Consider the following 17,719-nt stretch of genomic DNA (forward strand, 5'->3'; position numbering starts at 1 on the left):
GCAGTATATCTCAAAATAATGAAATAGCTCAAGATTACAATCCAGCCTTGAGATTCAGCTGACACAAACTAGTGGAGCTTCAAGGACATGGCCAAGCAATGTTACAAAGCCATCTGAAAAGCAATCCAGAACTGCATTTTTTCATGATTACACAAAGCGCTTAACAATGCAATGGTCAGGCAACACTTGGGAATCCTGAACTGAATTCAGAGAATCAAGCCAAGAGAAACACAAACAGAGAAGGAGCAGATAGGGCTGGCATCAAATAAGAAAGAATGAGTCAAGATTAAGCCTAACTCTTGTATTTTGTGAGAGCAGGAATTTTGCAACTTAATGTTTTAAAATCTCTAAGTTTAAACACAGTATTCTAAAAGAGGATGGTGGTCATACAACACCCCACCTGAAAAAATGTAATCTACCTGTAATGTGGTAAAAAAAAACCTAGTGGAAATCAAATGGAAGTTTACACACCTTGTCACAAAGTGGGACAACTACATTTTAAAGACAGAGATATCGAGAAACAGTTGTTGACATAAAGATTAAAAAAAGGATTATTTTCTTGTTAGCAACCAAGCTAAATGCTGATTTTCTTCCCCTCCAAAGACGACTTTTGGATTTGCAAGGAATAAAGTATCACAGTGGTGGAAACTGGTTCTGAAACACACAGTCTGAGTAGACGGTGAAAAAAAAACTAGCTTGGCAGGGGGAAGTGAGCCTGTGCAAATGCTGGAAGTAACTTGGGGCTTAATTTTTAATGCTACATATCAATGTCAGTAGGAGGTAGAGTAAAAACATTTTATGAACCATATTTTAGCTTCAATAGCTAGTTAATGTGCAATCAGATTTTTTGTTCACTGTATTAATTGTCTATAGTATGTTGATTTTAGTTTATTAGTTACAGAAAAAATCTTACAACACAAGATCTCATCCTTCAGTAATTTTCATCTAAAGCTATGAGGCTCTACGTGGATCATAACAGTCTGACAAGGTGGTGATAAGACACTAATAAAAGGGGGTTATGAGCAGGATCTGGCAAATAGGAGACGACCATCTGGCCCCCTAATGTTTTGTCCATGATAATTCCTCAAATACCAATCATATTTTTGCTTTCCCCATAATGCAACAATTTTGTTAACACTTATTAGAAAATTTATGTTTGAGATATACATATCACAGCTCAGCTAGCATTCATTGTCCATTGCTAACTCCCACCTTCTCAGGTCACTGTACTTGATATGGTAAGGTATTGGGAGAAGTATTAGAGAGGAGAGTTCCTCAATTTGGATCCAGGACAATAAAGGACAGTTCAGGCACATTCCTGGATCTGAAGTGAAACTCCCATAAAGTGGTATTCCCATGTCTTAAGTGCCCTTGTTCTTCAAGGTGATGGAGGTTGCAAGTTTGGGAATTGCTGTCAAAGGAGGTTTGGCGAGTTACAAGAACATAGCCTGTCAATGTTATATACTTTGCCACTGGGCACCAGTGGAGAGAGTATAACAATTTAAAATATCGGATGGTATGCCAGTCAAATAGGCAGCTTTGCCCAGGATGGCGCTGAGCTTGAAGAATTATTGGAGCTACAGGTAACTAGGCAAACAGAGACAATTGCATTACAGGCCTGAATTAGGCCTCGAGGCAGGTTTTGAGGAGTAAGGAATGTCATAACTCTCACCAGAATATTCAGTCTCCAGTCTGCTCTTGAAACCACAGTATTCATAATGCTAGCCTAGTTAAGCTGCTGGCCAAACATCTTGGATGTTAAGGATGACCCTCACTTACTGTAAAACATTCCGCATTCAAATAATACATTATTTGAAAGTACCGTATATAATCATGTAAATGTTGACCCCTTACTTTTGGCCAAAAAAAATCTTTTATTTTCCATATATCTCATGTAAAAGTCAACCCTATTATAATCACATTAGTATGTCAGGAATAAAAGAATGACTAGAGTTAAATTAGGGCCAATCAAGGATAATAGTGGGAAGTTGTGTGTGGAGTCAGAGGAAATAGGGGAAGCACTAAATAAATATTTTGAGAGTGTTCACTATAGAAAATGAAAATGCTGGCAAGGAAGGTACAGACATACTTGTATCTAGACTAGAAGAGTTTGAGGTTCACAAGGAAGAGGTATTAGAAATACTGCAGTGTGAAAATAGACAAGTCCCCTGGGCCGGATGGGATCTATCCTCTGATCCTCTGGGAAGCAAGGGAAGAGATTGCAGAGCCTTTGGCATTGATCTTCAAATCATCATTGTCTACGGGAAGAGTGCCGGAGGACTGGAGGATAGCAAAAGTGGTTCCCTTGTTCAAAAAGGGTAGTAGAGACAACCCTGGTAATTACAGACCAGTGAGTCTCACTTCAGTTGTTGGTAAAATATTGGAAAAGGTTATGAGAGGGGATTTATAACCATCTGGGAAAGAATATCTGATCAGGGACAGTCAGCACGGTTTTGTGAAGGGTAGGTCGTGTCTAACGAATCTTATTGAGTTTTTTGACAAAGTGACCAAACAGGTAAATGAGAGTAAACTGGTTAATGTGGTGTATATGGATTTCAGCAAGGCTTTCGATAGGATTCCCCACAGTAGGCTATTATACAAAATGCAGAGGAATGGGATCGTGGGAGACATAGCAGTTTGGATCAGTAATTGGCTTGCTGGAAGAAAGCAGAGGGTTGTAGTTGATGTTCATCTTGGTGTCCAGTTACTAGCGGCGTACCGCAAGAGTCAGTGTTGGGTCCGCTGCTGTTTGTCATTTTTATAAATGACCTGGATGAGGGTTTAGAAGGGTGGGTTAGTAAATTTGCGGACGACACTAAGGTTGATGCAGTTGTGGATAGTGACGAAGGATGTAGTAGGTTGCAGAGAGACATAGATAGGATGCAGAGCTGGGCTGAGAGGTGGCAAATGGAGTTTAATGTGGACAAGTGTGAGGTGATACACTTTGGCCGGAGTAATTGGAATGCAAAGTACTGGGCTAATGGTAAGATTCTTGGGAGTGCAGATGAGCAGAGATCTTAGTGCCCATGTACACAGATCCATGAAAGTTTTGATTGACAGGGTTGTTAAGAAGGCATAGAGCACTTTGGCCTTTATTAATACAGGGATTGAGTTCCGGAACCAGGAGGTTATGCTGTAGCTGTACAAAGCTCTGGTACGGCCACAGTTGGAGTATTGTGTCCGGTTCTGGCTACCGCTTTATGAGGAGAATGTGGAAGCTTTGGAAAGGGTGCAGAGGAGATTTACTAGGATGTTACCTGATATGGAAGGAATGTCTTACGAGGAAAGGCTGAGGGCCTTGAGGCTGTTCTCATTAGAGAGAAGAAGGTTGAAAGGTGACTTAATAGAGACATACAAGATAATCAGAGGGTTAGAGAGGGTGGACAGGGAGAGCCTTTTTCCAAGTATGGGGATGGCAAACACAAGGGGACACAACTTGAAAGTGAGGGGAAATAGGGAAAAGACAGATGTCAGAGGTAGTTTCTTTACTCAGAGTAGTAAGGGTATGGAATGCTTTGCCTGCAACAGTAGTAGATTTGCCAAGTTTAAGTGCATTTAAGTCGTCATTGGACAGATTAATTGAAATCCTGCAAAATCTCACTGCTTAACATTGTCATGGCCTAGTATAGTGGCACACTTAAAATGAAACATTTTATTAAATTCTGAGTGTGTAAGCGTCTTGAACTTTTTGTCACATTCTTCAGTTTCCCTCCCATTTACCCTCTTAATGTTATGAACCTTAGCAACATGAACAAATTTGTCAAAGAATTAAAGATACATGTAGTTCATATCTCTTATTCTGATATAATGGCACAATTAAAATTAATTTTTTAACGATATTAACTTTTAGATGTATAGTGAACAAAGTGCGCTAAGTACATAGAGACTTTAGTACAGGTCTGAATGAATGAATGAAACAAAACATGCTGTAGTAGACCAAGTGTGGTAAGTAGAGTTATGAATGAATGGAGATGCAACATAGTAAACAAAGAGCGATGAGTTGACTTACCGGAATGAATGAATACAATTTTGTTTAAGTGGGTTAATGGGAACATGCAGTTTCCTTTGTAGAGGTTCATAGAACATAGAACATTACTGCACAGTACAGGCCCTTCAGCCCTCGATGTTGTGCCGCCCTGTCAGACTAATCTGAAGCCCATCCCACCTACACTATTCTTATTAAAGAAACAATATGCTTAAGGGGACCTAGCAGGGTAGATGCTGAAAGGTTGTTGCTTTCTGTACCAAAGGACATAATTTCAGAATAAGAAGGAGTTGCACATTTAAGATACTGATGAGGAGGAATTTCTTTTGAGGATTGAGAATCTGTGGAATTCTTGACCACAGAAGGCTGTTGAGGTTTGTTTCTTAAGAATATTGAAGAGAGACAGATTTTTAATCAGTATGCAATCCTGGTCTCCTCCCTATCAGAAGGATGTTGTGAAACTTGAAAGGGTACAGAAAAAATTTACAAGGATGTTGCCAGGATTGGAGGATTCGAGCTACAGGGTGAGGCTGAATAGGCTGGGGCTGTTTTCCCTAGAGTGTTGGGAGGCTGAGGAGTGATCTCAAAAGGTTTATAAAATCATGAGGGGCATGGATAGGATAAACAGACAAGGTCATTTCCCTGGAATGGGGGGAGTCCAGAACTAAAGAGGGTGAGAGGGGAAAGATATAAAAGAGACCTTAGGGGCAACTTTTTCAAGCAGAGGGTGCTGAGTGTATGGAATGATCTGCCAGAGGAAGTGGTGGAGGCTGGTACAATTACAGCATTTAAAAGGCATCTGGATTGGTATACGAATAGGAATGGTTGAGGGGGATATGGGACAAGTGCTGGCAAATGGAACTCTATTAGATTAGGATATCTGATCAGTGTGGACGAGTTGGACCAGAGGGTCTGTTTCTGTGCTGTACATCTCAATGACTAAGTAACTTGCAAGGAGTTATTTTAAAGGTTTAAAAATACTTTTTTTTTTAAAAAAAGACTCCCTTGTGTTGACTACAAAAGCAACTGAATGACCTAACACAGGTAAACCGGACTTTCTTTATCCAAAGATTCACTAGTATCTCCAAACGTACAAAGTTACAACTGGAGTCTCCTGTATAGGGCATTCCTTTTTTTGGGTAAATGTTATGAAAACAAAACAATAGTCACACAAAGGCAACGGCTTGGGACTGAGTGCAGTAAGATGCTTAACTCTTAGAATTTGATGAATTAGGAATTTCAGTGCAGCCAGAGAGGCGATGCTACTCTACCTTTTATAAGGAATGGTCCAAGAGAGGAAATCAGAGTCAGAGACAGAGACAGTGAGACCAATGAGGCAAAGCCCAAATACTTTAATGAGGTGAGCAAGATGATGACTGGACCAGTAGCAGAACGATACAAGTTAACTCGCTTAACTCCATAACACAACTCTAGTTAAACTTGAAATCTAACTACTAAAACAAATCACGAAGATGGTACAACAGGTGGGGTATTGCAGCTGTGTCAGGTGGGAGGTGACAGACACCCAAGAGATTCAGGGAAATCATATCTGCACCAAGTGGCAGCTGCTGATAGAACTTCAGTTTAGCTGGTTAAAGCTGGAGTCCAAGCTAAAGAAGGGGAAAGTTACAGGAGTATTTGTTCCAGGAAACAGCCCCATCCTTTAGGCTAGGTATTTCAGATTTAGTCAATGGTCAGATACAGAAAGGAGTTAGAGAGGGGGGCAGTTAAGACAAGGATCCATTTTTGTGATGGAAGACTATGCAAGTGAGGGAAGGAGAAGAACTTTGAGTCGGTAGGAAATGGTCTGTATCGAAGGATCTTAAAGTAGTACTCTAAATGGCTGCAAAAAAATAGCATTTAAATTAGTTATAATCTTCCATAATTCTTAAGATTGTGGAGTACTAGAGCATTGGAAGAGATAATGTAACACCTTTGTGCAAGAAGGGGTTGTGTGTTTGGGGGGGGGGGGGGGGGGGGGGGGTTAGGGCAGAACCAAAATGCAGCAAACTGTAGGCCTAGATAGTTTGCTTCACATCAGTCATAGGGAAATTGCTAGAATCTGTTATCAAAAAGGCTCTGGCAACATATTTTGAAAATTGTAACAGGATGAGGGAAAATTGTACTTCATTTACTTGAGGTTTTTTTAAGATTACCACCAAGTGAATAAAGGAGAACCAGCAAATGTAGTGTACTGTACTGCCAAAAAATTTCGTAAGGTAGCATATCGAATGTTACCTACACAAGAATACATGATTTGAAATACTGACATTGTGAGCATGTGGATCACCAAACCACTTAAATTGTCTGTACAAAATTCCTGAAGTGCAAAATTATTTAAACCAGGTTAACACATTAAATCCCAGTAAACCTTATTTTAATAAGAACCCAAGAAATATCAATGTATCATAACTTAATGGAATTCCCTCGGTTTAACATGTTCAGCAAAGTTCTGTGCTAATATCTAAGAAAATAACTAAATAAAGTGTTGCCTCTACAATGAAGTACAAAGTGACTAATTAAAATACCTTGATTTCACTATCATTTGCAAAGTTTCCCAAAGCCATCATGATCTTTGGCACAGCACTAGCAAGTGTCTCCTGCACGGATTCTTCTGATCGCTTGCTGATCCGAGCCAGACAGGGAAGCAGGTTCACAAGGTATGGCCTAGATGGGGGGTAAAGGAGTTGGGGGGAATAAAGCAATTTTACTCATTGAAGCCAGAAGGAAAATATTGAGGAAGAGTTCTAATATATTAGATTTAAACTTACCAGCTCTAGAATTAATATATACTTAGATATTTAAACAGTTTTCTTCAATTTCTTTGACAATCAACATTGACATTTATCACAGAGTATCTTCAACAAGATGACAACGTTGAGAAGAAAACAGTTATGCTTTGATTTTCAAAATGGCCTGGCCAGTATGGTTTCCTATTTAGACCTGGTGCCTTGCACTGACAACGTTTAGCACAACATGGAACAGGAAAATAGAGGGGGCTCTGACATACAACACCATGAAGTGGATAGATGAGAGTTGTATTTACTATGCGACCCTTCCTAATCCCAGTTGCCCTGCACAATAGGTGCCAAATGAAGATGAAGAATCCCATTGAAAAAATTCAAACGAGGGAAGACAATACAAACTACTAAAAGTACTCAACAAATCAACTCCGATTAGCCTTTCTACCTACTAGGTGCTGTGACAGTTCTTCACTTTCAGGCACAGAAGACACAGATTTAAGGCATAACAAGGGATGGAATAAGATAAAATACTCAAATTGGATGTGCTCACAAAGACTTGTAGTTAATCACTATACTCATTTCATGAACAATTTTGCATTACACCGTGCCGAAGGAGGTTGCAGGTTACAGAAGGACATAGATAACCTGCAGAGCTGAGCTTAGAAGCGGCAAATGGAGTTTAATGCGAAAATGAGGGGGGTGATTCACTTTGGAACCAGTTAACTGGAATACAGAATACTGCGCTAATGGTAAGATTCTTGGTAGTGTGGACGTGCAGAGAGATCTGCGTCCACGTACATAGATCCCTGAAAGTTTCCATCCAGGTTGATAGGGTTGTTAAGAAGGCGTACGACATGGTAGTTTTTATTGGTAGACGAACGGAGTTTCGGAGCCATGAGGTCATGCTACAGCTGTACAAGACTCTGGTGTGGCTGCACTTGGAGTATTGCGAACAGTTCTGGTCGCTGCATTATAGGAAGGATGTGGAAGCACTGGAAAGGGTGCAGGAGATTTACCAAGTTGTTGGCTGGTATGGAGGGAAGGTCTTTGAGGAAAGGCTGAGAGACTGGAGGCTGTTTTCATTAAAAAGAAGGTTAAGAGGTGACTTAATAGTGTCATACAAGATGATCAGAGGATTGGATAGGGTGGACAGTGAGATCTTTTCCCTCAGATGGTGATAACTAGCACGAGGGGACACAGCTTTAAACTGAGGGGTGATAGATATAGGACAGATGTCAGAGGTAGGTTCTTTACTCAGAGCATAGTAAGGGCGTGGAATGTCCTGCCTGCAACAGTAATAGACTTACCAACATAAAAAGGGCGTTTAAATGGTCAAGGGATAAACATATGGACAATAATGGAATAGTATAGGTTAGATGGGCTTCAGACTCTTACGCCGACCTGTGAAACCAGAGAGCTAAAGGGTCTCTACTGTGCTGTAACGTTCTGTGTTCACTGCAGATGCTTTAAACATTATTAGAGTTTACAACAGTTTGGAGATGTTGAATTCAACCGTAAGTAAGTGCTAAAGTGATGGGCAGAGATGAATTTCAGGTATTGTAGGTTTTCAGATTTTAAACACCCAAATTAAGTTTGATTTACCAGAAAGACAACAGGAATCTGGAACAGTTTTCCAGCTTGAAGACAGCAGAAACCAACTAAATAACAGAGACACACACACACACACACACACACACACACACACACACAGAACTGACCTACACTTCTGTGGACGAACAAGGTGAGCCAGCTCAGCAAATCTCCAAAGTGCAGCCCGTAAACTCCTTGGTGGGCCATTCTGTGTAACAAAAGGGGAAAAAAAAGAACATTTGCTCAACTAGCACGTGATTATGTGTTGAAAATAGAAACTTCTGAAAAACAGAGAACTCCACCATCGGAAAGACAAGTACACAGGATAGCAAGAGAAAACTAGTGTTTCTATTTCCCCACCATTTCTGCCATAGAAACATCATCAATATTTCATACTCACTGGGTTTGAATTCTGAAACTCTATATTAAACACAAAATGGAAGCACCAAACAGGCAACAGTATTCAAGAATGTGGCCCACTACCATCTTCTGAAGGAGAACCAAGGACATGCACGTGTCAAGATTTGAGTGGTGCTGGAAAGGCACAGTGGGTCAGGCAGCATCCGAGGAACAGGGGAAAAAAAATAAATATCAACCCTTCGTCAGGAAGGGCTCCACTATAATCTTCGCTCTTATCTCCAGCAGCTGCAGTCCTCATTTTCGCCACAGGCATGTATCAGCTGTGGTTTAGTGGGCAGCACTCTTGCCTTTGTTTCCTTTTAAGTGTTAGCCAGGCAAGCACGTTCACATCCCAAGAATTTTTTAAGAAAAACTTGCAAGTACAAAAACTTTGAGGAGCACAGGTAAGATATGTCACATCAAATCTGATTAACAAAATGCAGTTACTGTGCATTATTTTCCTAGAGCTCTAAGCACAAAAATCTAGGTGACATTTCCAGGCAATATTGGGAAATTTGCTACAAATGTTGGAGATGTCACCTTTCAGATATGACTTTCAAATAGATGTCCTGCCTTATCTTCTCAGGTAGACCTACTACATTCCAGAGTATTATTTTAAAAAGGGAACATGGGAGTTGTTTCTGTTCTCCTAGCAAATAAATTCTCTTGATGAACATCATTAAAACAGATTATCCACTTTGCATTATCTTATTGCTGTTCAAAAGAGCTTACTGTATTCAAATTGGTTGTTGCATTTCCCGCATTACAAATGTACTTCTGCTGAATAAAATCGCTGTGGGAAGCTCTAAGCTCCTGACAGGATTTCTCAAGTGCTACCCTGGAATAGGAGGATGAAGTTTGTTTCAAACTTCCAACTATAAAAGCTTGGAGATGCCAGATAAATCATAGCTCATGTACTAACTGGAAAATACAGTTACTGTGCATCATTATACCTACTTATACAACATCATCTCAACTTCCCCAAATGAAATTGCTCCAAATCCCCAATCTAATAATTTCAATGCTACTCAGCTTTAAACCACATAGCCTGTGTGTTCCAATTTTATCTCCTAACAATAGTATTTAAATTCAATGACATTGCTAACCATTACACCCATATCAATTTGACCATTTCACCCAAAGCTGGATGTAGGGCATTAGTGGACTGATCAGTAAGTTTGCAAATGACACAAAGATTGGTGGAGTGGCAGAAAGCATAGGGGACTGTCAAAGAATACAGAAGAATATAGATAGACTGGAGAGTTGGGCGGAGAAGTGGCAGATAGAGTTCAATCCAGGCAAATGTGAGATGATGCATTTTGGAAGATTAATTCTAGAGTGAACTATACTGTACATAGAAGATCCTTGGGAAAAGTTCATGAGCAGAGAGATTGGGAGTTCAGGTGCATTGTACACTGAAGGTGGCTGCCCAGTGAATAGAGTGGTCAAGGCGGCATATGGTATGCTTGCCTTCATCAGGCAAGGTACTGAGTATAAGAGCCAGCAGGTCATGTTAAAATTGTATAGGACTTTGGTTCAGCAACATTTAAAATACTGTGTACAGTTCTGGTCACCACATTACCAAAAGGATGTGGACGTTTTGGAGAGGGTGCAGAGGAGGTTCAAGGTGAGAGGAGAAAAGTTTAAGGGGGATACATGCAGAAAGTAGTGTACACAGAGGGTGGTAGATGCCTGGAACACGTTGCCAGCAGAGATAGAGACAGGCACAGTATTTAAGGTGCCTCTGGACAGATGCACGGGTAGGAGAGGAACAGAGGGATAGGTTTAGACAGTGGATTTAGATTGGCACAGGCTTGGAGGGCCGAAGGGCCTGATCCTGGGCTATAAATTTTCTTTCTTCTTTGTTCAATCATTTTGATTCAGTCCCTGACGAATCCTAATACACTCAAACATCACCTCTAATATTTACAGCTAGGCATTAGGGCAAATGCTATCATAATCCTAGCTGACATTACTATTGGACAAGTCAAATCGTGGAATAATATTGATTAATAAGAACAAACTATACTTGAACATAGTATTTCACTGGAACACTAGGTTACAGATTTGGTTTTAATAATCAAACAAAAGTGGTTTAAAAAAGAAAAACCAAGCTGTGTAAATAAAACAGTTCTAAAGGTTTTAAAAAACACACTGCACTTTATAGTTAACCCAAATCCAGAGAAATTTCCTTTCCCTATCAAAATGGTGGTTTGATTTAACTGCTTCCTCTCGGTGCCTGTCCTGTGAGCTGCAATGTTTATTCCCTGGTAAACACAATTCAGCTTAGACTGCCTCAGACTTGTAATGATCAATGCAGGTTTCTAACCAAATTCTCCTGGTCAGGAAGTTTACACAAACTGAAACCCTTAACTGCCCTAAACAATGACGTTTTCTAAGAAAGACTACATTTGCATTTGACCCCTTTCAGGCCACGTTCAAACTGCTGCCAAATAGGCTTTTTTCCATCCACCCATCCCCCTCCTCCTCCTCCTCCTCCTCCTCCTCCTCCTCCCCAACCCCCAAGAAAAATACTCTGATAAGCTAATGGCTTAAAATGTTTTCTCTCTCTCACTGCAAACTGACACAATGTAAACATGCCAGAATTCTTGCCAACCTGCTCTCTGACACACACACACACACTTTAAAATCACGATTGCATAAAAACTAGCTAATTAATTCGCAAACCTTTTTCACAAAATTAAAACCATCACCTATATGCCTTAAAAAAAATTAATATATATAAATCACATACTTTTCATCACACAGTCTGCAACATTTAATTTGAACTTAATGCTTACACTAAAGACCAATACTCATCTTTAACATAAACACGCAAGAAATTGTGTTGGTCAGCTCTAAAAATGACTACTTAGTCATTGCACTACTTAGTGATTAAAATGCTGATGTTTGAACATTCTTTAAAAATTTGACTACACATTCCATTCCCAAAAACTATCTTTGTGAAGCCAGACTTAAAAACATTCCATGGAGTAAACAAAAGCTTGGTTGCATATAATTACTACTTCGATTCATTTACAGGAAACATTTCTCTAAACTGTTACTAACCTTTTTAATTTCTTTATACAATTCCAGTTGTAACCGAGGCAAATTTGAGTCAGTTAAGGCCTGCTAAAACAGAAAGGGTCATGAATATATATTTCAATAATTTCCACTTCGCATAATTTTGCACAGCAGGAAACAAATTCCAACATCTTGCTCCACCCAGTGCTTTTAAATAAGTCTCTTTTCCAATATCTACCCAATTTATTTGTCCCAGAATTTTCTTAGCCTTTTACAAACAACTGTCTTGGAGTCAAAATTATGTAATAAGGCAACTTTTTCTTTTAGTTTCTGCAATGGTGTGAGACAAAACACCCTGACCATGTATCTCCATTGTAGCCTTTTTTGAAATTGACACTGTACTGGATGATACCTGCTGCGACAAGTGTAAATTGACTAATCATCCTGCTACTTTATGCAATATGTAGGTTCTAAAAGCAGACCATTAACTTGCCAATAAACATGAGAAACTATTCATTTTCTTATTACTGGACACAAGCAATGCAGTTTCAAAGCAGTGGGTAGATTTGCTAAAATCTTAGTTGATAAATCTGCAAACTGTTATACTTTGGACTATTTTTGATGGGAAACACAGCTTAGCTCAGGGATGGTCAGTGCTGTGAACTCTAATTTCTCTTACTCACTCCCCTTCCTTGTGCAAGTCCAGGAAACACAAACCAATTCATGTTGAAACCTGCTGCTTGACAGGGACTAACTATTGGGATGCTCAAGTAGAAGAGATGTCTAAGAAGTAACTTACCTTAATAATCTTATTTAAGCATTCATCTGCTACCATCCGGACATCAGACTCTGCGTCATCACAACACAACAAAAACATTTCCATAGCAATCCCCAATAACTTCTGAAATTCTGGTGAGTTTCTGAAAAAAAGAAATGCAAATAAGTATTGTTGGATGAAAAGGCTGGCATTTGTCCGTAAATTCAGCACGATTAGAGCTGCTCTCTAGTCATAAAAGTATTATTTTCTCATCTGCTAAGTTCCTTAAACAGAATGAAATACAATAAGACATAGCATGCTAATGTCAGCAAACAAACTTTGACACCGATTAACTTTGAATAAGGAGAGATTAGGATAGACCATGCTTGAGGGTGGTTTAAGAACTGTCTGAAAAGGAAATGGAAAAATGAAAACGGATCAGCGGTAGAATTCCAGAGCACAGAACATGAGAAGCTGAAGTGAAACGAACTAAATTTGGGGAAGCATAATTAGTCAGAATTTGAGGTACACAGGATTCTTTGCTTGTTGTAAAGCTAGGAGAAGTTATAGCATTAAGGAAGGAAGCAGCCATGGTTAAGAATGTTCACATTGACCTATATTTGACAAAGTCTCAGTGAACACCTCAGTTCTCAAGTGATGCTGCTCAGATTTGAAAAATTTTGCTGCTTTTGCACAAGCAGGAATATTACAACATCACACATTCAACATATCACTAAACTGTAAAAATACAGCTCTGTCTCATTTGACATCTCTTGAAGATCTTGAACTGCAACTGTAGTGTTTTCTAAGCTTATTGCCATAAGAACTTCCATTGCCATATCCCAATTTCATGTTGTCTGCAAATTGCAACATCTTATTCTGAGTCCAGAGTCTCAAGCCTAAATATACAATAAATTGAGAATGGCAGTGGTGTCAGCACTGAACCCTGTGAAGCACCCCTATCCACCTTTTCCTAGCCTGAATACTTAGCCACTGAATGTTGTGTCTTGTAAAAGAATCAAGGAGAAGGGGCTACAAGATTTAACGCAACTGACAAAAGCGCCAAAATGTGATGTTAAAGGACTATTTGGCTCTTGAACACGTTCTTTGGAAGACACTGGCACAAGAGGGTACTGATGATTATCTAAATAGAAACAAATCAGCTAAGATACAGGGAAAAGGCCAGAGGATAGTACTAAGTTATAAAACTTTTTTGGAGAGTTACTGCAGACATTCTGGCTTTTGTACTTTTGTGATTGTGTTTTTTTTAGCCAAGTTGCTACTCATTCTGCTATCTATCACCAAACTCCATTTGCTCTCATCTTAGTAAACAGTAATATCTGATCGTGAAGGAATTCTGAAAACTCAAATGTTATTTCTTCAAATAATTCAGTAGCATTCATCAAATGGCTTCCCTTTCAGAATCTGTGATGATATCATAGAACATAAGGCTATTCCATTCTTGACCATATGCCTAGCCAATGAGCATTTAAATGCCCTTAAAGTTGGCGAGTCTTCTACAGTTGCAGGCAATGTATTCCATGCCCCTATTACGGAGTAAAGAAACTGTCTGACATCTGTCCTGTACCTATCACCCCTCAATTTGAAGCTATGTCCCCTCATGCTAGCCATCACCATCTTCAGAAAAAGGCTCTGTCCACCCAGTTGAACCCTGTGATCATCTTATATGTCTCAATTAAATCACCTCTCAACCTCCTTCTCTCTAATGAAAACAGTCTCAAGTCCCTCAATCTTTCCTTGTAAGAACTTCCCTCCATACCAGGCAACATCCTAGTAAATCTCTGAACCCTTTCCAACACTTTCACATCCTTCCTATAATGCGGTGACCAGAACCGTGTGCAATACTCCAAGTACGGCTGCACCAGAGTCTTGTACAACTGCAGCATTATCGCATGGTTCCAAAACTCTATCCCTCTACTAATAAAAGCTAACACACCGTATCCTTCTTCACAACCATATCAACCTGGGTGGCAACTTTCAGGGATCTATGTACATGGACACCAAGATATTTCTGCTCATCTACACGACCAAGAAACTTACATTAGCCCAGTACTCCGCATTCCTGTTACTCCTTCCAAAGTGAATCACCTCACTTTTCCGCATTAAACTCCATTTGCCACTTCTCAGCCCAGCTCTGCAGCTTATCTATGTCCCTCTGTAACCTACAACATCCTTCGGCACTATCCACAACTCTACCGACCTTAGTGTCATCTGCAAATTTACTAACTCATCCTATGCCCTCATCCAGGTAATTTATAAAAATGATAAACAGCAGTGGACGCAAAACAGATCCTTGCAGTACCCCACGAGTAACTGAACTTTAAGATGAACATTTCCCATCAACTACCACCCCGTCTTCTTTCAGCTCGCCAATTTCAGATCCAAACTGCTAAAACACCCTCAATCCCATGCTTCCATATTTTGTGCAGTAGCCTACCATGGGGAACCTTATCAAACACCTTACTGAAATCCATATACACATCAACCGCTTTACCCTCATCCACCTGTTTGGTCACTTTTTCAAAGAAAAAGAAGATTTGGAGGCACAACATACCCTTCACAAAACCTTGCTGACTATCCCGATCTCATAACTTTTTCTAACACTTTATCAACAACCGAAGTAAGGCTCACTGTTCTATAATTACCAAGGTTGTCTCTAGTACCTTTCTTGAACAAGGGAACAACATTTGCTCTCCTTCAGTCTTCTGGCACTATTCCTGTAGACAATGCCAACATAAAGATCAAAGCCAAAGGCTCAGCAATCTCCTCCCTGGCTTCCCAGAGAATCATAGCATCAATCCCATCTGGCCCAGGGGATTTATCTATTTTCACACTTTCCAGAATTTGTAACACCTCTTCCTTGTGAGCTTCTATCCCATCTAGTCTTGTAACCTGTTTCGCAGTATTCTCCTCAACAATATTGTCTTTTTCCAGTGTGAATACGGATGAAAAATATTCATTTAGCACTTCCCCATCTCCTCCGATTCCACGCACAACTTCCCACTACTGTCCTCGATTGGCCTTAATCTTACACCAGTCATTCTTTTAAACTTTTTATAGGTATATAAGGGATAAGTGTTTTTCCTAATCCTATCCAACAACTTCTCATGTCCCCTCCTCACTCCTCTTAGCTTTCTCTTAGGTCTCTCCTGGCTACCTTGTAACTCTCAAGCACCCTAACTGAACTTTCACATCTCATTAACATAAGCCTCGTTTTTTTTCTCTTGGCAAGAGATTCAACTTCCTCAGTAAACCACAACTCCCACACTCGACAACTTCCTCCCTGTCTGACAGGTGCATACTTATCAAGGACACACAGTAGCTGTTCCTTTAAAAAATTCCAAATTTCTATTTGCCCATTCCCTGCAGTTTCCATCCCCTTCCTAAATCTTGTTTGATCACATCGTAATTGCCTTTCCCCTAGCTGTAGCTCTTGCCCTCAGGTGTACACGTGTCCCTTTCCATCGCTAAAGTAAACATAACTGAACTGTGGTCATTATCACCAAAGTGCTCACCTACCTTCAAATCCATCCCCTGGCCAGACTCATTATCCAGTACCAAATCTAACGTGGCCCACCCCTTCTTGGCCTGTCCACACACCCTCAGGAAACCCTCCTGCACACATTGGACAAAAACTGACCCATGTAAAGTACTTGAACTATAGTATGCCCAGTCAATATTTGGAAAGTTTAAGACCCCCATAACAACTATCCTGTCACTCTGTCTCCTACCGAGAATCATCTTTGCTATCCTTTCCTCTACATCTCTGAAATTACTCAGAGACCTATAGAAGACTTCCAAACAGGGTGACCTCTCCTTTCCTGTTTCGAATCTCAGCCCATACTACCACAGTTCATATGAAATATCATTTTCAATATACAGTTGTGCTGAGATATTAAGCAAAGGTATTAAGGGATACAGGTCAAAGGCAGGTATATGGAATTAGGCCACAATCAGCCATCATCTCACGGAATAGCAGAACAAGCTCGAAGGACTTAATGTACTGTTCAAACTTTAAACAAGTGACTGATGCAAAAATAACTGGGTAAATGCTCCTTGGACTTATTCAATCATCATTTTTAATTAACATTAGCTGCCATCAGTCCTCTATTATAGAGCCTCTACTATATCTTCCTTGAATTTTTCTTTTCATTCTTGCATGTCATATCACTTGCAATGCCACATTTGTTGCCTATGAATTAGCCTTCAAACGAATGGTTTGCTAGGTAAGCGGCAACCATATCGCTGCAGATCTAGAGCCTGATGTAGACCAGACCAGATTAGGGCAGCATATTGTTTTCCCTAAATATATTCGCTAAAAAAGTGAATCAAATGTTTTTTTATGACAATCAACAGTGTCATGATTAAACGAGCTTGTAAATCCAGGTTTTTATTGAATTCAAATTTAATCACCTGCCCAACAGGATTCAAACCTGTGACCCCATAAAATTAGCCTGGGCTTCAAGATTGCTGTTGACAATACCATTATGCCACCATCTCCAACTGGAAATTATATAATCCAGTCTGTTTGGGTAACTTATAACTGCTCCTATGTCTTTATGATATTTTATAATAATGTCACATTCATATTGCTGGCCTCTGTGGTAAATGCTAAGGGCAAATAATTAGTCAATATTTTGGTGATTTTGTTATTATCTGAGAGTTTATCCCGTAAGTCTCTTAATAGCCAGGTTCCTAGCCTCGGATTCATATTTGTGCCTGCAGAATAGTACATTTGTTTTTGTAGTACACTTATTTTATTTCATACTTCATGATGTTTTTAAACTTATTTCTGTTTCACCACCTATTGTGATAATTAGCGTATGCCTTTATCTTTCTTCTCAACTGATTCCCCTTTCATTCTGTTCATTCGGGGATGACAGCACCATTGACTTGGCGAGAGTTTGTTGCACATCCCTAATTGCCCAGAGCGCAATTACAAGTCAACCACATTGCTGTGGGTCTGCAGTCACATTTAGGCATTTCCTTCCTTAAAAGGATATGAACCAGATGGGCTTTTCCAATAATTGACAATAGATTCATTGCCATCATTAGATTCTCAATTCCAGAGAAGCTTTTTAAAAAGTACAAATTCAATATCTACCATCTGCCATGGAGGATTTGAACCAGGATCCTCAAAATATTACCTGGGTCTCTGGATTAACAGCCCAGTGATAATACCACCAGGCCCCTGCAATA

The 17,719-nt window shown here is 39.8% G+C and overlaps 1 protein-coding gene across 16 annotated transcripts in view; it reads right to left on the reverse strand.

Moving 5' to 3' along the window:
- The window catches only part of htt (huntingtin), a 295,347-nt gene that overhangs the window by 258,908 nt on the left and 18,720 nt on the right, over positions 1-17,719 (reverse strand). For 10 of the 16 annotated variants that reach the window (XR_015751247.1, XR_015751248.1, XM_087974297.1 and 7 more), the window contains exons 3-6: positions 12,542-12,662; positions 11,788-11,850; positions 8,448-8,527; positions 6,514-6,652 (exon numbers count right to left, since the gene is read on the reverse strand). Coding sequence is in view for 14 of the 16 variants with exons in the window: in XM_087974297.1 (XP_087830423.1) it covers positions 6,514-6,652; positions 8,448-8,527; positions 11,788-11,850; positions 12,542-12,662 (403 nt within the window). In the remaining 2 variants the exon portion in view is untranslated. The remainder of the gene's footprint in view (positions 1-6,513; positions 6,653-8,447; positions 8,528-11,787; positions 11,851-12,541; positions 12,663-17,719) is intronic. The other 6 variants (XM_087974311.1, XM_087974270.1, XM_087974291.1 and 3 more) reach the window with 1 other exon arrangement.

The sequence above is a fragment of the Chiloscyllium plagiosum genome, unplaced genomic scaffold (genome assembly GCF_037043375.1).
Source record: "Chiloscyllium plagiosum isolate Xiang-an unplaced genomic scaffold, Cpla_swu_hap1 HiC_scaffold_2, whole genome shotgun sequence".
Lineage (NCBI taxonomy): Eukaryota > Metazoa > Chordata > Chondrichthyes > Orectolobiformes > Hemiscylliidae > Chiloscyllium > Chiloscyllium plagiosum.